Here is a 24,878-nt window from a genome sequence, read left to right on the forward strand (position 1 = left end):
TGTCAATGAGACTTCTTTAGATAGATAGACATGCTTTGATGAAAAAGTCGTTTTTAAAATTACATTTCATTTTTTTAAAATATATATGATATATTTCAGAGTGGAAAAAGATCAAGCTTTGGCAGAGGAGACTCAAGCTACGCTGGCAGCTCTCGATGCTATGAGGAAAGCTCATGAGAGTGAAGTGCAGAAGGAGGTTAGCAAATTCAAAAGGGAATTTGCTTCTCGCACACAACAAGGTGTTGATATACAGCTGCATTCGAGACATCAGTAAGTTATTACATATTACTCCTTGGTTTCCATTTATTTAAAAAAAATTATCTCGTAATTTATCTTTGTGTCAATACACCTTTTTTGGAGTTACTTGAAATCATTAACACAATTTGCATACTAGGAGATTTTTTATTTTGAAAAATTTATCCAGGTCTGAATATCTTTTCGCACCTTACATTCGGTTGGGTTTCACATCAGTTTTAACCATATTTTCCAAAGTGAATGTTATTTAAGTAATGCCTATAGCTTTTATTTCTTAAATTAATTGAATTTAGTTTCATTAATTGATTCGGCAGTCGCTTTGTGGTAAAATCTATCCATTTTTAATTGATGTTTTACTTAGGAAATACCACTATTTCTATATAAATAGTGGTATTTACTAAGTATAACGTTGATTAAAAATACCTTAATTTAATTGTGAATTTGTCAAAACACAATTAAATTTAATGCTTTAGTGCTTATTTGCTTTACAAATATATGTAATACTCGTTTATCAATATTTGTATCTGTTATTATTATTATTTGATTACACATATGGAGATATAAATTGTTTAATTTGACTTTTATATTAAAAGTATTATTAATGAAATTAAACCTAGATGTTTGTAGTGTATTGTGAATAATGTAAACTTGGCACATTTAAAACCTTAAGTGGACAGTTTTGTGTGTGTTAGGGAGGAGATGGAAGAGATCAAGCAGGAGATCCTCTCCTTATCGGAGAAGTATTCTTCCAAGTGCGTGGAATCGGCTGCTCTGGAGGAGAAACTCTGCAACGTCACACAGCAATTGACGCAAGCGCAGCAGCACATCATGCAGCTCGATGCTAGGTAATATAGTACAAATGTGTGCTGAATTTGAAATATTGATGGAAACACTGATCGATCCTTTTGACCTCTTAAATTCAGTTACATTAAAAAATTTGTAAGCCTTGTGTGTAAAAGAAACATACTGTAAACATACTTGAACTTTGATGTGTTACTTGAGCCCGGTACAAAAAAAAAATTAAAACTGTATTTGGTCTACAATAATGATCGTATCGTGACAATAAGTGTCACCTGTCAGGGAAACAATGCGTCATTTATATTTTATTTTATTAGAAGGAAAAACAACAGTTTCAATACATGAAAAACCAGAATACAAAAAAAAAAATCATGAATACCAATTACAGTTTCTCACATTTATACATAAGAAAAGTAAGAGAGAAAAAATCTATATAATACAAGAGATATGAGATAAGGATGGGATAGAGAGAAAAGGAGATGACGGATAGGAAAAGAAGAAAAGGAGAGGACTGGGAATAGAATTACCCATTTCAGTTTTTAAAATTTCGAATAATTTTCCTTTAAAGTTAGTTTGGTCTACAATAATGAACGTGTCATGTCGATACGTTCATTATTGTAGACCAAATACAGATCTAAAAAATTTTTTTGTACTGGGCTTAAGTAACACATCAAAGTTCAAGTAGCCCCGTTCTACGGTACTGTCTTTGTAGCACATCTTAAGCTAATTTGTACAGGTACAGGTATACAACCCTGATACTCTCTAGCCATACACATATTCCTACTTCATTATCTTTACCATATACGCAGTAATGCCCTTCGCTCTTCAATCTTCTATGTTCATTCATTCTTACTACATCACTTCAATAATATTTATCCAAGAATCTATGTCACCAATGTATCTAGGAATCTGAAGTGCTGGATGAACCTTACCTTTGTATAAAATTATAACATCGCTTACTCCTATCAACAACGTCATATATCAAAAATCGTCAATTTTCAGTTGTGCATGTTTTTGGAATGCCCAGAAAATGTACTATATCCCAGCAAAAGTGGCATATTTTTAACTTAATATTTACTTGCTACAGGGCACTAAGTGTTGTTTTTGCATTTTGAAGAAAAGGTATTGTTTAATTATTTATTAAAATACTAAATATTTTTCAAATGGAGAAAAATATTCAGGTTTTACCTAAAAAGATCTGTTGCACACTAAAAAGTTCAAAAAGTGGTTTGATATTTATTTTTAATACATTTGATTATATTTTTAAACTTTGAAAACAATCTCCTAAAAAATCAAGTTTTTTGATATTTGACTTTGTTGAAAGGAGTGAGCGACATGTCAACCTAATGTAATGCACTATGCTCATAAGGTTCACAGTCTTCACGGATTAAATGATATTTCGCTCACTCCTTTCAAGAACTTCATTAGTCAAAAAACTTGATTTTTCAGGAGAACGTTTTGAAATATGTATAACACAATGTATCAAAAATAAATATCAAGCCACTTATTGAACTTTTTACTGTGCAACACATCTTTTTAGGTAAAACCTGAAGGTTTTTTCTTCATTTGAAAAATATTTAAAATATTAAAAAAAATAATTAAACAATACCTTTTCTTCAAAATGCAAAAACAACATTTTCTGCCCTGTAGCGGGTTAATATAAATTTTAATTTTTGCCTCTTTTGGTGGAATATAGTACATTTTCTGGGTATTCCGAAAACATGCACAACTGAAAATTGATGATTTTTGATTTATGACGTTAATAAAAGGAGTGAGCGATTTATGGAAAATTTATTTTTTGTGAGCGAATCCTTTGTTTTATTTTCTAATGTGCCTCTAATATCATTCTAGGAATAAGCAACTGCGTGCCCATCTCATGTCTGAAATGAATGAGATGAGTAATTCAGAAATCGTAAATGGAAATCTGAGGGACAGTTCTTCTCCTGTAAGTTTTTAAAACTTGTGTACATATATAAATTAATACCATATTTAATATTAATTATACTGTAGTTTCATTGCTATCACAATGTGATAAATCTTACGCCTACTGAATTTCAAAATATCGTCTTTGGTTTATTATTCATATTAATTAGAAAAACAGCATAAAAATTGTAGTTAGGAATTGGTGACAGTGCATGCAATGTTAGTTACATATCTATTTTTATTCTTAATTTGAACTTTCGGTAAGTGCTCTATTATAAAAAATGTTGCTTTACACTTTGAAATTTACATAAACGTTTTTACCTGGCTACGCCTGTATTCAAATTATTTTAACTAAAGTTATTTCATTATTTTGTTTTTAATTGTCATCGATAAAGGGATGATTTGCTGAATTTTTTAAAAATGATTTAAAATATCCCAAGTTCAAAGCATAAATGTATGATGTAAATACCTACTTAATTGTTCAACTAATAATAAAGAAAGGCATTGAGATATCAGCAGCAAACAACTAATTACTCTTTCCTAGCGCCACCAAAGTTAAGACAACAAACACAAAATAGGTGTTGAATTGTGTATTCATATAGGATTTAGGAGGTGGGAACAAATAATTCTCTACCACGTCATATATAAGTTTCGTTATAAATTTTTATTATATTCAAATCTTGTACTTCATAGATAAAAATTAATAAACAACTCGTAAAACTCTTGTGGACTTCAAAGTAAAGCAACAGATTCACAGATAATTTACATCATGCAGGTCAGTTTCTTGTAGCAAATATCACTATTTGTGATATTTTTTAAATACTTTTCAATTCTGTATATCTTTTGATAAAACAATATTTTTCAAATAAAATAATCAAATTTTAACAATCCAAAATGCTTTTCTACTTTCTGATTTAATTTTATTATCTCTTTATATTCTCACTGTAATGTTTACGTATCGATATGGTGTTGCTCTCAGATTAGCAACCGATAAATTTAGAAATTAATATTAATCACATCACTAATGACATTGACCATTGAGGCGCCTAACTGCACGTTAATCTGAGAGAATCATCTAAGTGAAACCACCATCTCAAATCGATGTAAATAGAGCTTGGTATTGTTGTACTAATAGCATGGGCAAGGTACAGCAGGACTCTCTTCATCCAATTCTCCTTTTTGGGACCACCTCAGGCATCTCACTACTGTTTGGCAAAATGCCGTCTCTGCAGGTAAGTCTCGCTATTCCTTAAACACCCTGTAGACACTTTAAACTTATTTTTTTCCAAATATGTAACTTTATTTTTCCAAGCATAGAATTTTATATATTATATTATTATATAAATATAGTTATAAAAAAAATCTTCTTCAAACTATCTTACCTTGGAGCATCTGAAGTGTAATGTTGCCTTTATGTATGTAGTATTATTTAGTATTACTCCTATGCAATGCCTTACGCACTTTTGGTTGCGAATAAGGGAAAAAAATGCACCTTGTTTTATCCTAAACTTATTTGTATTTTTACTATGAATATTACATACACTACTTCTTATTTTAATTGCATTTCATTAACAAATTATTCATTATTATTAGTTGATATTTACTAAACATAAGAATTTGGTAGTAGATTTTGTATTAGAAACATTTTTATAATAAATTTCTTAAATTTTCATAGCTGAAGATGCTGATAGTGTTTTTCTGAGTTATTACACCGTGTGTAGGTGAGATATTCCAATGACACATGGCACAATAAGGCCGTTTCATAAGTTGGGATAATATGTTTTAAATGTATTCAATATCTAGAGCGTGATTTTTTTAAATTCTGATCATGTTACTAGAACATATGGGATATACATAAGAAGGTTTTTCAAATTGAGATAATACAAAATAACGTTTATTTACTATTTTGAACACACATTTTGTTGAGAATAACTGATAGATATGGAAGTCTCAAACCTTTTTGATTATAACAATATAATTGGAATTGAATGGACCTCATCAAAATATGTAAACAAACATTTTTACTCTGTTCCTCTCATTCACACATCAGAAGCATGAGCGAGACGTAAATACATTTTTACAGTAACCGCCAAGATTACAATGACCCAATTGTATCATGTAACTGTTGGAAAAATATTTTTCCCGATTTATAAGACAGATGTTAATAGTATGAAGACTTAGTCATGTTTTGAGTAAAAAAAAATCATTATGATTTGAATACTGTCCTGAGAAATTGAGGTTCGAATATTTGGTGCTCACTGCTTCATAAATGAGCATTGCGGTGATTGGGCTAACGTTGTATAAAAACATATTTAGTATTGTCATCGTAATTTTTTAAATTTATTTTTAAAAATAAAAATGAAATGACTACTTGGAAAAACGCTGTCAGTATTTTTATGGTACTTTCAAAGTCTACAATTGTCCCACAAAACCATTTCAGAAAGCAACAATAATCAGTCAGTTGACACTGGAGCCCGCCAAGTCAGTGGTGCGCAAGTCAAAAATTCAGTTCGCAAAAACAGAAAGCACAAGGAACCTCCGGCTCTCACCAGTGCAGGTTTATAACATTTCTCTTTTTCACCACCACCCTATTTCATAATGCATGGTTAAACCATTAATTCAACTAATGTACTAAGAAAAAATAATTTTATCATTCTGTTTATCATCCACATGATCATATTCATCTCATTGCACTAATTTTTTATGTCGAATCTTGAAAAAAAAACTTAGGGCGCTTGTCCATAACCCGGAATTTTACCGTCCGGCAGTCCGGTTTTGAAAAATGAAAGCGACTACGACAGTTTAGTGTGATCGAATTTACGCGCAACGTGTTCACACACCGATCAAGAGCACCGATCCGAAGAAATATGGACAAAAGCACAAGCCAATCATCGTTTTAAAACGTTAACTGATGTGCTGGATGGTAAAATTCCGTGTAGTGGACAAACCCCCTTAGTCTTAAGGTTTATTAGTTTAATATTGTTCTATTGAGACTGGCAATCAAGGAAAGCATTTGAGTTATTGAAATATTTCGTTCATTATTATATGATAATATTTGATTGAATTAATATGAATAAATGAATTGATAAATTAAAATCATTCACTCTATGCCTATGTATTCAATTTGTGATTGAAATTGATGTTAGTACCAAAAATTAGTAGTTATTACTACTAGAAGAATTTGTAAGTTACTACTTGATCATCAGGGCAATAAAAAAGGTCACAACCTTGGGTATTGAATTCCTTCATTTTATAGGAAAAAAGTGAGGTTTTATTTTTGATTAACCCAATCATGAATTGAGACATCCTATAAGAAGTGACTTCCGTTTTTAATACCTAATCAATTGCAATTTTATACCTAGATGTGCAGATATATATTATGCAGAGTGCAATTCAACAAGAGCACCACAAATCTGGTTTTCCAAAAACAAAAACAGTAAACCCCCCTATGACATTGAGATAGGTATCGCATTTATCAATGGGAATGTTGTAGGGGGTTAATATTTAACTGTGTTTCAATTTTAAATGGCTCATTTCTGTCTTTTCTGCTGGTTAAAATGTAAAAACACAATTTAAAAATTTAGCTTGGTATAACATTCCCTCTGATAATGCGGTACCTATCTCAATGTTATAGGGCAGGGGTTCCCAATCTTTTTCAGCCCCAACGCACTTACAAGTTTAGTATTTTGTCAAGGCGCCCTACTTTAGTAAGCTATTTGGGATAGATAATGTGACTACATATGTATAAACATATATGTTATAGTCGAAAGAAATAGGTACCTACAATAATAGTAGTTGGGTAGAAAGATGCTAGCTCTCAAAAAAGAAATTGTTGCTTTATAGGTACCCGAGAATATTTGTGGTTTCGGAAAATGATAAGAGGATTGACTCACGGCACCCCTCTTTACTTTCTACGGCGCACTTTGGGAACCCTTGTTATAGGGGGTTTTACTGTATATTCCTTGTAGGAAAGACTGTTCCTTGATTGTATATTGTGTGCTCATAAGCAATATGATTTTGTTTTCAGAACTAAGTGGGTTTCCCCATGCGTCTCGTTACTCGGTGTCATCGGGGCGTGCCTCCATCTCTCCCCTGCTGGGGATAGTTGCTGAGCGCAAGAAACGCTTCGAGCCGTGACCTGCCCCAGTGCCCAGTGTCCAGCACCCCCCATCCCTTACATACCCATAATAAAACAAAAAGCTTTAAGATTGTAACAATTCTAAATCAGTATGTCTACTAAAAGTCAATACTTACCGCGAAATATAATTGTTTTACAGATATATTATTCCTAATGTCCAATTTTAGATATTTTTCATACTGCGTACATGATTTTTCATGTATGCAATATGTTTTACAATATATTGATACATACTTACTTGAGTGAATTGTATCATTCTCTAGCCAAACAATTTGCTAGATTCGATATTTTAAAAATTATATAAAATAAAAATGAATTCAAATAAATAACAGATTTAAGTAGTTTTCTGTATAAGTCGAGTTGATGATTTGTAATTGAATAAACTATTTATACTATTTTGGAATATGTTAAAATTTATAAAGAAAATAAGGATATGAATATAGTAGTAAATGTTAATATTACCCCTTTGCGTACTCTGGATTCTGGAGTTGTTAAAATACCTTGTTACCAAATAATACCGCCTTTATAGAGTAGGTAATTATGAAAATAGTTTAAGTAAACAGTAACCAGTGTGAAATATATTAGGTTTATAAGGTGAACAATGTAATTTAGCTCTCTCGAGACTTGTATCGCAAGATGTAAGTGTACCACAATCGGTTTAGGGCATTATTTATTGCACAGTATTCGTTCTATTTTTCCACCCCACCTGTTTTCTATTTTATATCATACAATAAGAAGGTTAACCTGTAAAAAGATTGCATGAAATATATTAATTTAATACATATAAGTAAGGTCACTATTTGTATGCATGTTACAAATTATAATATATTACGAATATGAATTTATAGGGTTAGGTTTTTACATACAAGTTTAAAGTTACACAATTTTCTTGTTGCTTTGTGTATATTCTTTCTATAATTAAGTTAATATTCTTTATTAAGGATGAAAATATTAATCTTATAAACATTATAGTCACCTTGTTATGTATAGTCTATTCACATTGTTACATTTCAAAATATCAATAATATTGCGACTAACTTTGTTTGAAAGTTATTTGATGTTTTCGTTTTTATTATAGTTTATGTAGATACGAGTTTGCTTATATTTGTTTGTGTTTTAACAAATGTGTGTCATACACCGTCTTATATACAAAATATGTTATTTTCCTTTTTGGAGTTTCAAACTTTTTGATAATATTTTTAGCGATTGTAATTGTTATTTTATCTAAAAAAAAATAAACATTTACTCCGCATTCTCGCTTGTATATTTACATACACAATTAAAATGGAAAATCTTTGATATTTCTAAATAAAAACAATACAAATATTTAAAATTGATTTTTATTTCACCCTGCCATCTGTTGACAATTTTGCAAACCTCTCTGACAGTTCCTTCCACAGACTCCCTGTTTTACCGCTGAATTCAAATATTGATTTTTGTGGTTTCATGTCAGAAAAAACACAGCTTGAGGCTAAAACATTTTGTTGACACTTTAATAATTTAATAAGTCATGGAATCGACTCTAAGTGCTGGCATTTGGACAATACTATTACTGTGCTTCGCCCAAAATCTATTTGCTGACAAAGAAAACGCTCCAGTTATATTTTCTTTCCCAGAATACCAATACAAAGAAACACCAAAAAATGTAAGAGGAAATTTTATTATTATTTGTATTTTTTAGACATAAATACAAATTGAGAAATAATAAGACATTTTGTTTACCAGGAAATAACGTTTAGAGAGTTTGAAACGGCTTGTGAACAAAGTAGGGCATGTTCAAACTCAGCTGGAATAGCGAGAGTTCGCTGCATAAGAGAATGTGTATCTCCTCCTTGTTACAGGGAAATATACTATAAAGATCAGGTAAATCAAAATAATACAAATTATATAATAAACACCGTAACATTACGTGAAAAGTGCAGTTAAAAGTATGTCGTTAACTCCATAGTCACATGTCAAAAGTTTACATTTGAAAAAAAACACAAATTTACAGCAGAGAAAAATACGATTCAAAATAAAAGAAGTTTATTATTCGATTTTATTTTAGATATTATACATTTTTAGATGTTTCAAATTTATAATTGGTATCTTAATCTGCATAAAATACGTTATTTGAGATGGATCATTTATTTTTTATTCTACGCAATAAATAACAAATTTATTGTATCACATTTTGATCCTTACCTCACTTACCTATTTGGCTTTGGATTGACAATATGTATCAAATTAAGTAAAAATATTTGCTCTACATCTCTCCGTGGATTACTTTTTTCATCATTAAAATACCTTCCCTTATTATCAAGATATGTACATTTTGATAATAAGGCCTTATTGTATTGTAACAAATCGTTTTAAATATTACTTACAGGCAATACTCCTTCATTTTAATGTTTAAAAAATCTAACTATATCAGTATTTTTTTTTATCAATAATGTTTAATTTATAAGGTTTGAATTTTATTTTTTTTAAACTCTATAACTGAAGAGTAAGCACTTTTAACACAGTGGTTAGAGAAAATACATTTTTAAGCATTTTGTTGAAAAAACTTAAATAATTAAAAAAATATTGGTACATAGGAATAACTTTCTGCCATGTGACTACATATATATTTTTAAAGATTATAAATGACACATAAATGTTGTTTTTCAGTTGGAGGAAGGAGAAATTGATGTGAGATTGAATTCGTTTAAAGGTTGTTTCGTACAAAGATCTGGACGACAAAGAAATTAAATTTGACTCATCTTTTAAACTTCAATTGTAAAATAATTTCAAACACTTAATAAATTTTTAGTAATATTGCTTAAACCTGATGTGTTTTTATTCAATCTGAGTAAATCAGGATAAGGGTGTACGAATTACATGTTTATATAAACCTGACAGATACAAATTATTCTAAAAATTAATCTAGTCTGATACGTAATGTTTATATGGAATAACACCAAAAGAGAAATGATATTTTCATTTTTGAATTCTAAGGACAGCTTGCACCTTGGAAGAGGATGTAACAAACATATATGTACTCAGGTGTGTGCATTGTATGTCTGGATGGGTCTTAAGGTGGCAAAACTACACTTCATTGTAATTTGAAACCCGCCATATAAAAGCAATGTCGTTATTATTGTGTGGACATATCTCTTTTCATGGATTAACCTTTACTTGGGTAAATAAAAATTAAAACAAATTACAAACAGTAGAAAGCACAAAGCAATTATAATAAAAACAAATCTGTATTGCAAGTATTTAGTTATACTCAAGATTAACCACTCAAAAATTAAATGATGGCACTTGGGGCTGGCGTATCCAGATGGAATGGTAGTTTCTTATTTCTGCCTATTTTTCACAAATATTCCTAAATATTCAATTGGTAACATACCTGGATGTGTATTCACAAATAAAACCCCGCTACGGCGGTTGGCCAATATATCTCTACAAGCTTTAGATTTATTATTCATATTTTGACGAAAATTGCTGTTATATCAATTGAGAAATTAAACATATAAAAATGAAGTCAATTAAAAAGAATACAAATACCAAATTTGCACAATGTACTGGGGCCGACTGCTGTGGCAGAGGATAGATTGTGAATACACTGTCCGGACTGATCTGACGCAGGTTTGTTTTCAAGTTCAATTATTTTCAGATAATCTATGAGGCAGATCTAACAAAATAATGATTTATTTCAGGAAGTTTATGGTGGGAGTACAAAATGAATGCTTTCCGGGGTTAGCTGAATGTGGAAAGCGACATTTGGTATTTGTGCATTCTGTACTCAATATTTAATTACTCAAAGAATTCATTGATGATATTAACAATACTGTTAATAATTTGGATTTGTTCACCATCGAATTTAATTTGAAGTTCCTTATTTCCAAATGTGTTAACTAGCTTGGAAAGCGTACTAAATAGAATATCATTCTTCCAATAGAGCGGGATCATTTCCTTTGAGCTCGCTGGAAATATTTTCTCTTTTCCAGAAGTTATCTTGTAACACATGAGCCAGTTGAAGATGAATTTTAAGAAATGTTTGTGTAATTTAGAAGGATTGTTTTGGTAAAGGTAGAAATCGATAAGTTTGTGCGTCCATGGTTGAGATGTTAAAACGACTATCAAATCCGAGTTGTTTCCTGCCGCAGATTGAAGCATCGTGTTCAAACACTGCCAGGCTCCTACCGATTCTTTAGTGGAATCCTTAAACAATAAAAATTTCAAATCAGGAAAGACACATACCAATGCGATTCTCTTTGGCTATTATGGAAACTTGAGAGTCAATTCAGTAGGAATTGTCAATAACTAGGTAAGTCTGGTTGTTTAAAAAAATTCACTGCACAAAAGAGAAACTAAAAACATATTACGGTATACTCAATTGTTGTCCCCCTCCATGGTTTAATGGTTAGTGTGTTTAGCTAACGTGCTAGAAGTCCCGAGTTCAAATTTATGTATTGTTTAACTTATCGGCATCTGAAAAGCCATTAAGATATTATATAGAATTACAAAGTTGAATTTACCTTGCAACACACCATCTGTAGTCTAAAAAAGATTGCTCGACATGTGCCGATATATGCCTCAGTCGGGTACACGGTGGACAGCACCACATAGGACTGGGTACTCTTCACTTCTAATGAAAACATGGTGTACAATAGCTGCAGGATCGCCAATGTTTTATCTTGGTCCTTTTCATCTCGTAATGAAACCACCAATGACTTTGGATTCAATTTCAAAAAGTTTTTGCACTTAAAAAAAAACACACACATATTTAGTAATATTTAAATATGACCTGTCATTAACCATGGAAACAGAGCCTCAACCAGATAAAAATTATACCACTAGGATTTTTTAACTAGCCTTATATGTTGGTCCGCCTTGTAGTGTAGTGGTTAACACATTTGGCAAACACGCTAGAGGTCCCAGGTTCGATTTTCAGGGGATAAAAATAGTATAATATTAGTGTATTTTCAGTCTTACATTTATTTAACACTACCTGAAGCGTAGGATTGATCATTTTACCTTCATATAAGAAAACACACACACACAAACTTAACATTGCATCAATTTGATGCAGTGCCCTATGCACCACCGGGTGCGGATGAGGGTAAAAAGGAGAAGAAGAAGCCTTATGTGAGGGATCACATGGGAGCTGCTAGAGGGCAGCACATGGGGCAGTGACTGACAAACACGCAAACTCGCATATGCAAATCTGCCTTAGACAATAAGGATTCTAAAAAATACGACAGACGTAAGATGGCTGATGACCTTGTTTACGAGCAATTTAAGATAAAAATAACACTAAATCACTCCAATGTATATATGTGGATTAGGATAAGTAAAAGAAAAAATATTGTTCTTACTGTAATACTATACTTGGCACGGTAAAATGTAGACAATGACAGAAGTTGAAGAGCTGTTTTTGACAGAATGGGATTTTGGCTTTCAGTAGCATCATATACATATTGTAGAAACTGGGAACTGTTTATGAATTGTGATAAGACTGAAAAAATATATAAAAATTTTATAAATCCATGGTTTAATTAATAATACCAGATCATATGCAAGGTTAATGCATAAAAATATTAAAGAAGAATAATTAACAACATAGATTGACAGTGCACGACACAAAATTCAAACCTCATTTTCCGTGGTCCAAGGATTGATGAAGAGTTGGAGGTATGCTTAGATATGTTGATATGTTGATACCATATCATTTTGAGACAGATATAAATGCTTCAGTAAGATTCTCGTCTATTAAATGTTTAGAATGAAAACAATTCACACATCGCTCACTCCTTTCAACAACAACGTCATATATAAAAAAAAACTTGATTTTTCAGGAAATCGTTTTTAAAGTTAAAAATATAATAAAATAATTTTAAAATAAATATCAAGCCACTTATTGAACTTTTTACTGTGCAACAGATCTTTTTAGGTAAAACCTAAATGTTTTTTCTCCATTTGAAAAATATTGAGAATATTTAAAAAAATAATTTAACAATACCTTTTCTGCAAAATGCAAAAACAACACTTTCTGCCCTGTAGCGGGTAAATATTAAGTTAAAAATATGCCGCTTTTGCTGGGATAAAGAACATTTTCTGTGCATTCCGAAAACATGCATAACTGAAAATTGACGATTTTTGATATATGACTTTGTTGAAAGGAGTGAGCGATATGTATTTTAGCAGCATTTACAGTAAGCAGTTTACTGGGCCACATCACTTTTGGCCCTGTATTATGTTAAAAATATACGCGTTTGCTGGGATATAGTACATTTTCCGGGCATTCTGAAAACATGCACAACTGAAAATTGTCAATGATGATGTGAGAAAGGAGTGAGCGATATAGCTTTTGACAGCATGGTTAAAATATCAAAAATATGATTCACATAAAGCATAAGTCGGTAAAATACGCACCTTGTTTGTCTTCTTGCTTCAAGGCAGCTACTAGCAGGCAATATGCAATAGTGATAAATTGGAAATGCACATTGACAGTACTCTTCATAAAAATACTCAGCATGGAGGGTAATTGTGATGCCGCCTTCTGTATCGCAGTGAGAGATGGCGAAATAGGAATAAATGTGCTGCACAATTCCAGGAGACAAAGAACGGATTCAGCTGTAATAAGGATAAAAGATAGATTTCACCTGAGGTCAAAAACAAGGAATGCATAGATAACATTTAATTATATTATTTTGAATTGTTGCATCACACTTACCTGTTTTAGAATCAAACCTGATAGCATTTTAATGTTGAAATGTATTAATGGGTAGCTATTTATTATTTTTTTCAACTTTTATTATTTTGGTTTATTTTTGTAACTTTTAAAGCTGATAGTACATATTTACATAATTGGTTAATAATTGATTTATTTATTTATATTTATATTTATTTTCATTTATTACAAGTAATAATATCTCCGCCTCCATAGTGTAATGGTCAGCATGCTCGACTATCATTCTGGAGGTTCCGGGTTCGATTCCCAGGGGGGGGTCAAATAAATATAAGTGATTTTTTCACTCTAATATTTATTCAATATCACCCTGGACTGGTACCTGAAGCGAATGGCTGATCACCTTTCCTTCATGTGTTAACGATCAAGATAACACTGCGTTTATATGCAGTGCCCTATGCACCATTAGGGTGCGGATGAGGGTTTGATGATGATGAATAATATCTACTGAAGTGTAAATTCTATTTTGACTGAACCTATTATTTAAAAAAATAAACATAAGTACATATAATAACACTAATTCAGTTTTATTTCATTACACACTAGTTTCGAAAACTACAGCTGTTTTCATTGGCAGGTGATTGTTAACAAGTTTTAACAAACTATTAAATTATTTTGCTTTCGTATTTGTTAGCATGATTTTCTGATGGAATAAGCAAAATACTGAGAAAAATCCCAGGATTTAAATTATGATTTAAAACAAAATGTAAATGTAATTAGGAATGAGATTTTTGTTGCGAAAATGACGCAGGGTAAAAAACTGTTGGCCATCAAAAGTACCGTAGAACGGGGCTTCTTGAACTTTGATGTGTTACTTGAGCCCAGTACAAAAAAATATTTAAATCTGTATTTGGTCTACAATAATGAATGTATCGTGACAATAAGTGTCACCTGTCAGGGAAACAATGAATCATGTTGATACGTTCATTTTAGTAGACCAAATACAGATCTAAATATTTTTTTTGTACTGGACTCAAGTAACACATCAATGTTCAAGTAGCCCCGATCTACGGTACTAAAATTTATTGGAAAACCACATATTATGGACTCACAACAAAATGTGGAAATTAATTTAAAAAATATAAACATATAAAGTATTTATAAAAAGTTGAATTATTAAACTTACTAGATGTAAATTGACTTCCTCCTGCAAGTGAAGTCATGGCTACTGGTAACGTCTCCCACAGGATCTGCTTGATGCTATCTTCTTGCTGACAATAGTTCTCTATACAATGTTTCATGAGGCCTGATGAAGCTCTAATTATCTTCTCCACCTTGCTTTGGGTGATTATTTCTAGCAGTGTGTACCACAGTTCGGGAACCGATGCCAATTCATCAGGAACCGTAGTCTCTACTTGGAGCCATATGGAGAGCTGAAGATAGAAGAAATTGTCTTATTAGTTATTATTATTGGATGCTTTCTACCCACACTCCTTCTAACCTTTGTCTGCCCCGAATGGTGCATAGGGCACTGCTTCAAAATGGTCCTGTGTTTACTTGATCATCAATTACATGAAGGCAAGGTGATCGATCAGTCCTATGCTTTACATATCAGTCTAGCATAATTGTTAGAATTTGGCACTTTGTGGGTAGTTTTCTTAAAGTAAAATATGTAATGACAAGTATTGTTTGTTATATTGACCAATATTCATACAGCGATGTTTGGTATCAAAATTTGACCATATCAATAATATTGAATCAATTTTGTAAAATACATACATGCAAATATGAGAGATGCCCAAAAAATAGTATCTTTAAAAAAACTCAGTACTATAAAAATCTTTCTATAACCAAAGTTAAACAATCTACAATTTGGTGCAATATCATTATACTCACAACTTGGTGTTGAATAGTGGGGGGAATGCGATGTGAAGAAAAAACCCACACCAGTATAGCAGAATGGTGGGTATATACTTCCTTTACTCTAAAGAGTACAAGTTTTGCAATTATGCTTACTGCTTTTTGTAGCTTCAATACGCCTCCTTCAATATCAGAATATCCCGTATTGTGTAAATGTGCCATCTGAAAACAAGTAAAAATTAGTTTCAATGTTTACAAAACATAGCGTATATTTGTTTATTACAAATTGATTTTCAAAGGTAAAACTTAAATACAGAATGGTGGTCTAGATATCACTATACCATTCAAAGAATTAATAACTTTGTTGTCATATGATTTTGTATAAATATTTTAGTTTCAGACGTAAAAAAACTTTTTTTTACAGGGCACAATACTAAATTTTAGACCACAGAGAATCTAATGGTCAACATGAATTGTACCTTTCATAAGTCACAATCGATTGGATGTAAAAAAGAAATGCGTAACTTTGGGAAAATTCTCAACAACAAAAAGGCATCGCAGGAGGCTAATCCCTCTTAAAAACAGGCCACAAAGCCTACACCAAGCAGAAGGTGAAGAACAACAGCAAAAATATACTTCATACAAGAATGTTGTCAAGAAGATTTGAATAAAAATATTTACGGAATGAGTAAATAAATGTTTTTTTTTAACTTAGCACCTAAAATTCTTTCCTTGGCGAGGAACTTTAATCTGAGATAGTAAAGGAAAAATATTACAAAATGCCAACTTACCGCAAAAATCAGCCATAGACATTTTATTATCGGATCAGTCAGTTGTACATCGGAATGCAAATTCAAAATGTACTGTACAAAATAAGGAAGCAATGGTGCTGTGATATTTTGAGGACTGGAAAAATTCACATTTGATTACTATATCACTCTTTTCATTAACAATTATACAATTCTAACAATTTTAAAAGTAAAATTGATATGTATTTCAATGGATTGAGTATGTTCAACAATGACTTGAAAAAATCTGTTGCCAGTTACTGATAATTAATTTGTATTATAAATAGCTCGCATGACAATCTTTTACATCTCATGTAATGGCTACTGTGCATTTGGTAAACAGTATGTGACACAGCACACTACCCAAGATTCAACCTTAATTTCTCTGGATCAAGTATTGCGGCTGAAATGATTTTTGACTCAAAACTTAGCTTATGCTTTATATTATTGAAATACGTTGAAATAAATTCTTGCTTAAATAAATTGATGAAATACGTTGAAAGATATTCAATATATACAAGCTATAAAAATTAAGTGGAACAGATACTGAACAATGGGTAGAATGGTGAATTTTACACAGGTATTATATATAAAATGATCGCAGAAACTAGCTGATGGCAAATACTCCAGACTTCCATATTTTATTTGTCTCTGCGAAATACTTATAATTTGTCTGGTCAAATATGCTTATAATTAAGACAAATATATTTTTAATAAGAATTGAATACTAACTTTGGAGAATTTAAGCAATTGAAATAAATATAGATGATAAGAGCATTAATTGTTGCTTCCGATGCACATATATCATTTAACTTTAATGGCCATCTGTTGAAATTTTTGTCAGTTTCAAACAATCCTTCCTGTAAATTTGTATTGTTTAAAATATTAGCATTCAATTAAGTGACATTTAGTATGTTTCATAATTGGTTATACAGAAATATTTAATAACTTACAAAAATATGTTTTCGGAAAGAGAGTTCTCCGCTGGGCCAATTTGATAAGTCAAATGTTTTCATGGATAAAATACTCAAAAGTTCAGCAAGATTTAGTAGACATAGCCTCCTGGTTTTCATCCTGGAAATGTGATGCATTTTATTTATTAACAAATTATATATTATGTATACATGTTTGTTTCAGTCATACATAGAGATTTAAAAAAATATTCACATAAAGAAACGTGAGGTTCTTGTCACTGGGATTTTGAATGTTATATCTATGTATATAAGTGTCCACCTCAGCTACCGTACTGGAGGTTCCAGAATCGATTTCCAGGGGAGGGGTCAAATAAATAAAACTGATTTTTCCCTCTAATATTTATCCTGGACTGGTACCTGAAGCGGAGGGCTGATCACCTTTTTTTATGTGTTAATAATCAAGATAATAACTGCGTTTATATTATGCAGCGCCTTATGCACCATCGGATGCATATAAGGATTTGAAGTAAAGAAGAAGGAGAAGGATATGAGTGTTGGTAACTTCAAGATTATGTCTGAAATTTTATTTGTGACGTTTTAAACTTTTTGAAATAAATTTTCCATCCATTTCATATAATGGAATAGAATTGAGTTAAATTTACTGACACTTTACTTATCTACATAGATATAGCATTCAGAATTCTATTGCAGGTGATGTTAACGAAAATTTCACCGAAATGGGTAGATTGCAAAAGGTTTCATGCAATAAGAAATATAAAATTAACAAAAAAATATATATCTATACCCTGTTGGTATTAGCCGTCCTAAGAATGAAAGGAATCCATTGGTAGCAAGTTGTTGAACGAAGTCTAATTTTATTTCAGGAGCCATTTGTTTTTGAAGAAACTTATTCAACAGTTCTAAGAATATGTCATAATTGGGCACCAATACTCGGGGTTCGAAATTCTGAAATATTAAAACATAAATTTAAAAAATATACCTTACGACTAAGTTCCATCCGTGACCGCATCTGTGCCCTATAGTGTATTGCTTATAGGGATTTGTATTGGATCAGTACAGTTTTTAACACATTGTTTGTGGACAGTTTTTTCATCCACCCCGACCCTAATTAGTATACTAATTAGGGTCGTATACTAATCACAAGTAATTGCAAACCTAACTCTGATATGTATAATGTTAATAAGCATCTCATGATGTACTAAAAGTAAGAAAATACAACACTTTTAAGTGTTTCCCGCTCTCTACCAACAGTATGTTAATGATGCTTTTAAGCGTTTCTAACAAACAATGTATTAAGGTTACCAAATACCCCTCGTATTACATATAATAACAAAGATAAAACACAAATTTTTATTTTGACCATCTGAGAACTTAATCCAAAACTTTATACATGGTGATGAAATATGCTAATACTTATAGTATTAAGTCGTGAGAGTTACAATATAACTTGAGACATAATTAGATATGTCTTATAGGCGTTATCTATCCCTAATGAACATAATTGGGAGAAATAAACTAGACAATTCTCACTTGACTGATTGATAGCGAGATATTATTTTTAGCAATAACTCTATAAATATATTGTGTAAATTACCAAAAATATTTAAATAAATTTACACAGCAGAATTAAATGTAAGTACTATTCTCACTTTTATGTGTTTTATTATGTTGCCCAGTGTAGTAAAGACTACACGATCTGTTAAATCTTTATTCATTAAAATTTCATCGTTAGCATTTTCTGACAAAGAGTTTCGTTTGTTTTGAATGTTTAGAAGCTTGATGTTTTTAATAAAGTATATTGAATCAATACTTATATGACAAATCAAGCCAAACACACAATCTAGCTTGTTTTCAGAACTATACTTGTATTTCCCTTCCATTAATAGCTGAAAGAGAACTTTTAAGCATTTCTTTATAGTATTCGTAGCAGAGACAAAGGTTTTTGAAGTCAAGGTAATTTCTTGGTCCTTTCTAAACATAACGGAATGCAGAAGCAAACTTGTTTTCAATTTGGTCTCTGTTTCATAGTTTATCTTATCCAAAATGGTGGCCAGCATTTCAAATAGTTGAAGAACATTGTACACGCTCTCTCGGGATAGAATCGAAGGCATTTTATACTTGTTGACCCTAGAAATTAATACAGTACATGTATTGTTTATATCTAATGACAAATTACAGCTACTGTTAGTGATCAGTACTTGTTTATTTCTTATCAACATCAGCATATGAACATATATATAAACATAGGTTTTTGAAATAAAATAAAACTTATGTTTAGGTTATATTCTGTATAAATCAACAGTTTAACACATGGTATAACTTTGAAAAAAAAAATGTATTATAAATATGTATTTACATTTAACACTACACTAATGAAGTATAAGTAAATATGTATTCTTATTCGCACAAAAAAATTGTTTCATATGGTTTATTACTAATAAAATATTTGATCACATATTAATGATAATTTTACTCACCCAAAGAATACTTCTGATATAAAATGGAGTGCATTATTTATAACATTTTCTGAACCATTTTCTTTAACTAAAAATTGAATAGTTCTGATGATTGATGTAACCACCAGTGGAGAGTATGATTTTTTGTAGAAAATTTGCGACGTGGAAAATAATTTCAAACACACCAGAATATTTCTAAACAGACAAAAGGTTTTAAAGTAAGCTTTAAGAATCAGCTATAATATATTTTCAAAAAATTATTCAATATTTACCTTAAAAGTTGCACTTGGAGAGTTGCTGAAGCTTCACATAAAAAGTTGCTGATATCATTAACAATAAAATGCTCCACTAACATTTTATACTGTGCGTGATTATGTTCAAACTTGGACAATGTGTCTTTTATAAAAGTGGTAGCTTTCAATTGTTCTTCGGTATTACGTGATAATAACATTTTCTTTAGTATATCAACTATTTTAGTTTCTGCGACAGTGTTTACGCGACTTGACATCATCATTTTTATATTAGGTATTAACTTAGCAAAGTTATTTAATATTTAACCAACTTAACTGACGGCGATAACTTTTTGACAGCAGAAAAAATACAAGTTTCCCTCTAAAAATTGTGCAATTCGTAAAAAAAGAGAATGTCTCTGGTTGGTATTACGAATCGATATAAATTTAAACGGACCAATCACAGGCCGATAAATTGGACTAAGTTTCATAGAGACTTTTCTTTGTTGGGAACGTTGCACATGCGCAAATTTACGAACGTTTGTACGGGAAATGTCGGTAGGGGTCTGTGGTTTACTTCACTCCAGTTCCTACTCCGTGGATGACGCTACTTCCCGTGAGAGTGTTCTTTGTATGAAAATATTCTATAAGTGTTCGTGCGAGTGTGGTTTTAGAATTTGTGCATTTTTTGACTGGTGTCCACTTGAACGTGCTTCAAAAATTAAATAAAAAAGCCTGCAGAATTTTCAAAGGTAAAATTATTTTTTATCAAATTCATATTTTTAGATGTAAATGCACATAACAGTTTTTGTATTTACACCGGTCTTTATCGCAACTTATTTCAAAAAAACTTTTATGGTGGTATTTTTGAATTTAACATTGTATAATATATTTTGTATAAATACTGAACTTAAAGTTTTACAAATATTTGTAGCTTTGTAAGTTTAAATAACAAAGTTATATATTATATTATAAGGCACCTTTCACAAAATTTAAATTAAATATAAATTATTCACTTGAACAATAACGTAGTCAATTAATACTATTTATATTTTCAACAATCTAATAATACGTGAGTGTATTTTTAAAGTAAAATATAAGATAATTTAACAATGGCTTTTTGTTGTTGTTTATAATTCAATCAAAATATAATATTTAAGCAAAATTAATTTCACATTTTTAGGAAATTATTTTTTAAGGGTTGTTAAGGATCATTTAATGGATTTTAATTGATTACCTATTAAAGGATAATTATTAGTGTGTATTTATATTTTTTTAAAATACAGGAAACTTTTTCCGTTAGAATTAAAACGTGATATAGAAATTTCAAACATTGAAAATAAATTATTTTTAGAATTTTTAATTATTTTGATTCGATTAATATTTATAAAAATAGATTTGCATTATTATTTTTTTAAATATCTTCAAAAAATACAAACATTCGTAAAAAAACAATGCTCATTATAATTCAATTGGTAGGTAGGTACTTTTAATAATATTGTAATTAATTATTCGATATCTGTTAAAATCTACAATTTTCCATCTATCCACCTATCTGCACTTTACTGTACAACTGATACCTGTTATTTTTTTATGTATTCCAAACCAAAATTTATAATCGTGTTCATATTATGTACTTCATATTTTATATACTCACATAATATCAGTGTTCCTCTGTTTTTAGACACAAGAACACCCTTTTCAACGATTTGCCCCAGATGTTAAATGGGGAAGATGTATTTTAATAAAGGAAAACTAAGCGGAAAGGATTTCGGATTTCTTGTTAGCAAATAAATAAGCAGCGATTATGGAAAACATAATTAGAATAATCTGATAAGCTAGCTTTATCATTATATCATTATGATAATTATAATATAATCATTAAGCTAGCGTTAAACATTTAAAACCACATGAAGATGGGATCTTATGACAATTTTTATAAATGTATTTTTATTACAAGTAGGGTATCTAATTAGTGGGGATTTAATAATATAAATCTTTTAAAACAGTTGATTTTATGATTTAATTTTCAAAATGATCGAAATATTTTTTGATGAAAAACATAATAATTGTAAGAATATTTTTTTAATAAATAAATCAATCCTCTTTTTTCAAATGAATAAGAATAATTGTTTTATTTTCAAATATCAAAAACATTAAAAGTTATATTAATCTGAATAAAATTGGATGAAGAAATCATCACTATATATGTTAGTATTTAGACCTACTTACTTTTTTCTACAATTTAATTTCGTCTTGATTTTTATGATACGTTTTATGTACGTGTACGTATATAAATGTTTTAACGTATTTTAATACGGTCTATGAAACACTTGTTGCGATATATTTCAATACGTTATTCTAGTAGTTAATGCGTCTAGCTACCATGAATAATGTTTCAGTTCGAGATATAGTCACGATTCAATTTATGTCTTGATTCAATTAATTTCATATTTATTTTATTTTTATATCAAGAATCTTGAAAAAATACCAACAATTCTGATGCTTAAATGAGTATAAGCATTGGAAAAATCTATATTTATTACGCGAAGAGTGCCAAATCTGGAAATTATTATATTTTTATGATGTTTCTATTTTCATCGTAACCCAGCGTTATTCCATTGTTCCAGGTCTGTAAATATATTTTACATTTCCATTTTTTAATCAACTCAAACCTGTAATAAGCCACATCATTTCACCGGCTTCACGCGCAGAGTTTTGTAAATATTTCACGACCACAACAGATTGGGGGATTCATATTAATTTTCCAGCCGATGTACGAGCGTAAAATTCGTGAGCCGTTTAAGACTTGTAAATTTTTACAACATTTAAAGTACGCGGACTTTTTTCTATGATGGCATAAATGTAATATATAGACCTATTAAGGTTTTATGTTATCATTTAGTGTGCGTTCTGACCATTCAATTTCAGTAAAAGCGGAAATAATCTACGAGTCTGGTGTATAGTGTATAGGGGAAACTCGAATGCTTAGATGAAAAGTTTTGACTAGATAAGTTCGTGGTGCGGTATATTATGTTTTACAGTAGTTCTCTGTATGCATACATATACAATTATGTAATTCTAGACTACCGTAATCCTTTTTAACATTTTGAGACTCAAATCGACAGTAATATCGAGTTGTATTTTGTAACCTGAAGACAATGAATGACAACAAAAATAAATGAAGTACATAAAGAAATATTCTTTTGTTTAAACAAAAATGTAATTTCATTATTTTATTTGTGAAACTAGGGAAAGTTAAAAAAAGGCAGGAAATAAAAAAAAGGTCTCTCATAGAGATTAGTAACAACAATTACATATTTATAAAGGTCAATTTATAAATATATTCATTTGTGTGAAATTATGAATAGTTTCATTTTGGGATTGAATATGATGAAATATTTATTTATGTGCGATAAGGAAGAAACTTTTTTGCTAACTTTCCCATATAATCGTCATATCAATTTATATCCCGGAATAAGAAATCACGTGTATTCACTATTTCTTAAACACGTAAACACACACGACTCCACGACCATTTTAAAATGTTAATATCATTTGAACGATATGTTAATACAAGTTGCTTTAACACCCCAAAACTAAACAAAAAGAGGAATAAAAAATAATCACATTATCGTGTAGCACTAGTTTCTCCCAGCAAAGCGAGTAAATAGTGCGACGTCACAGACGATATACGAAAACAATTGTCCATGCCCGAAAGGGTTAAAATTAAAGAGGGAGTTAAATTATCTGTAAGGACAATCTTGCAAGGAGAAAGTACCTACCTTTATGTAGGAAGATTCAGGTTGTAGTTCTATTATAATTCCAACCAAATCTCCCTTTAAGGCGTCATTCTATGTGACTCACTTCTGAGTTCTATTATCTCCGGGATGAGTGCAAACTCCCATATCTAAATTTTATGTGTCACGGGATTATTATGAGCGTACTTTGAATCCCCTAACGAGTGAATGTCGAAATTAATGAGTTATGTCTCAAATTTATTGCCTTGTATATTCAGTGTAGGTACTTGCACTGTGATTTTACCGAGAAATGTAGAATATATGGTACAGATTCAAAATAAACGATGTTACTAAAATCATGCCTAGGAAATAGCAATTTCTGGATTAATAACATGTAATAAGTTGACCGAAATTTTAGAACTCCGCTGCACAGTGAATTGACAATAGGGGCTGTTTATTAGCTGATACAATATTTAAAACTGTTTGATAAAAAACTTTAAATGATACATATCTTACACCAGAAAAATGGAAAATTTAGTTGTACTCCATTTTTTATTAACCTTTCAAAACAGCAAAGCTAGCTGCCGCATCCCGCATTTATAAAATGATACTAATAAATTAAATTAAATATCCGTGTATTCTTACTGTGTCCGCCTCCGTAGTGCAATGGTCAGCATGCTCGGCTACCGTTCTGGAGGTCCCGGTTCAATTCCCAGGGGGGTTCAAATAAATATTAGTGATTCTTTCACTGTAATATTTATTTAATATTACCCTGGACAGGTACCTGAAGCGGAGGGCTGATCACCTTTCCTTCGTGTGTTAACGGTCAAAATAACACTGCAATATATAATGCACTTCCCTGTGCACCATTGGGGTGCGGATAAGGGTTTGAAAGAAGAAATGTTCCTACTTTAAAGTGATATCTAGAGTGAAACATGGTGCAAGAAATGTGTTTACTTGTTAAATCTAACTTAACAATATTTTCAGAAGAATGTAAAAATAGTTTATATATTAATTTTCCAAAGACTTGAATAAAAAAGTTAGCTTTTGTATTTTCAATATGTTATAAAAAAAAACTTAGTTTGGTAAGAGTAATG

At 30.6% G+C, this 24,878-nt stretch overlaps 2 protein-coding genes and 1 long non-coding RNA gene across 7 annotated transcripts in view; 2 read left to right on the top strand and 1 right to left on the bottom strand.

The window, feature by feature from the left end:
* Nucleotides 1-7,426, top strand: part of LOC148304109 (uncharacterized) — a 356,867-nt gene extending 349,441 nt beyond the window's left edge. The window contains exons 13-18 of one of the 4 annotated variants that reach the window (XM_088268851.1): nt 100-270; nt 933-1,100; nt 2,905-2,998; nt 4,112-4,208; nt 5,417-5,533; nt 7,004-7,175. In XM_088268851.1, coding sequence (XP_088124977.1) covers nt 100-270; nt 933-1,100; nt 2,905-2,998; nt 4,112-4,208; nt 5,417-5,533; nt 7,004-7,113 — 757 coding nt within the window. In that variant the 3' untranslated portion in view covers nt 7,114-7,175. Of the gene's footprint in view, nt 1-99; nt 271-932; nt 1,101-2,904; nt 2,999-4,111; nt 4,209-5,416; nt 5,534-7,003 lie in introns of all 4 variants that reach the window. The other 3 variants (XM_088268852.1, XM_088268853.1, XM_088268854.1) reach the window with 3 other exon arrangements.
* Nucleotides 7,427-8,507: 1,081 nt separating this feature from the next.
* On the top strand, nt 8,508-9,919 carry LOC148304110 (uncharacterized). The gene is made up of 3 exons (XR_015838401.1): nt 8,508-8,759; nt 8,840-8,977; nt 9,764-9,919. It is a non-coding gene; the product is annotated as an uncharacterized LOC148304110 (long non-coding RNA).
* A 110-nt stretch (nt 9,920-10,029) lies between these two features.
* LOC148304111 (uncharacterized) lies at nt 10,030-20,304 on the bottom strand. Of its 2 annotated transcripts, XM_088268862.1 has the most exons (13): nt 20,084-20,304; nt 19,833-20,006; nt 19,005-19,482; nt 18,140-18,300; nt 17,374-17,494; nt 17,153-17,280; nt 16,424-16,538; nt 15,669-15,854; nt 14,959-15,205; nt 13,517-13,717; nt 12,460-12,599; nt 11,620-11,844; nt 10,030-11,302 (listed from the first exon to the last, which is right to left on the bottom strand). In XM_088268862.1, the coding sequence occupies exons 1-13, from the start codon at nt 20,260-20,262 to the stop codon at nt 10,895-10,897; spliced, it is 2,763 nt and encodes a 920-aa protein (XP_088124988.1). In that variant the 5' UTR covers nt 20,263-20,304; the 3' UTR covers nt 10,030-10,894. The 2 variants fall into 2 exon arrangements, with proteins under 2 accessions (XP_088124988.1, XP_088124989.1); XM_088268863.1 differs by lacking the exons at nt 19,005-19,482; nt 19,833-20,006; nt 20,084-20,304 and having other exon boundaries at nt 18,140-18,381.
* Nucleotides 20,305-24,878: the final 4,574 nt, after the last annotated feature.

This window comes from Brachycentrus maculatus, unplaced genomic scaffold, assembly GCF_059751285.1.
Source record: "Brachycentrus maculatus isolate JH-2025_06_01 unplaced genomic scaffold, ASM5975128v1 h1tg000334l, whole genome shotgun sequence".
Taxonomy (NCBI): Eukaryota; Metazoa; Arthropoda; class Insecta; order Trichoptera; family Brachycentridae; genus Brachycentrus; species Brachycentrus maculatus.

Coding starts and splice junctions, on each gene's coding strand:
- LOC148304111 (XM_088268862.1), bottom strand. CDS start 20,262: ATGTTATTATCACGTAATACCGAAGAACAATTGAAAGCTACCACTTTT. Junction 19,483..19,832: donor ATATCAGAAGTATTCTTTGG/GTGAGTAAAATT, acceptor ATTAATTTCTAG/GGTCAACAAGTATAAAATGC. Junction 16,539..17,152: donor AATTGCTTAAATTCTCCAAA/GTTAGTATTCAA, acceptor GAATTTTTCCAG/TCCTCAAAATATCACAGCAC.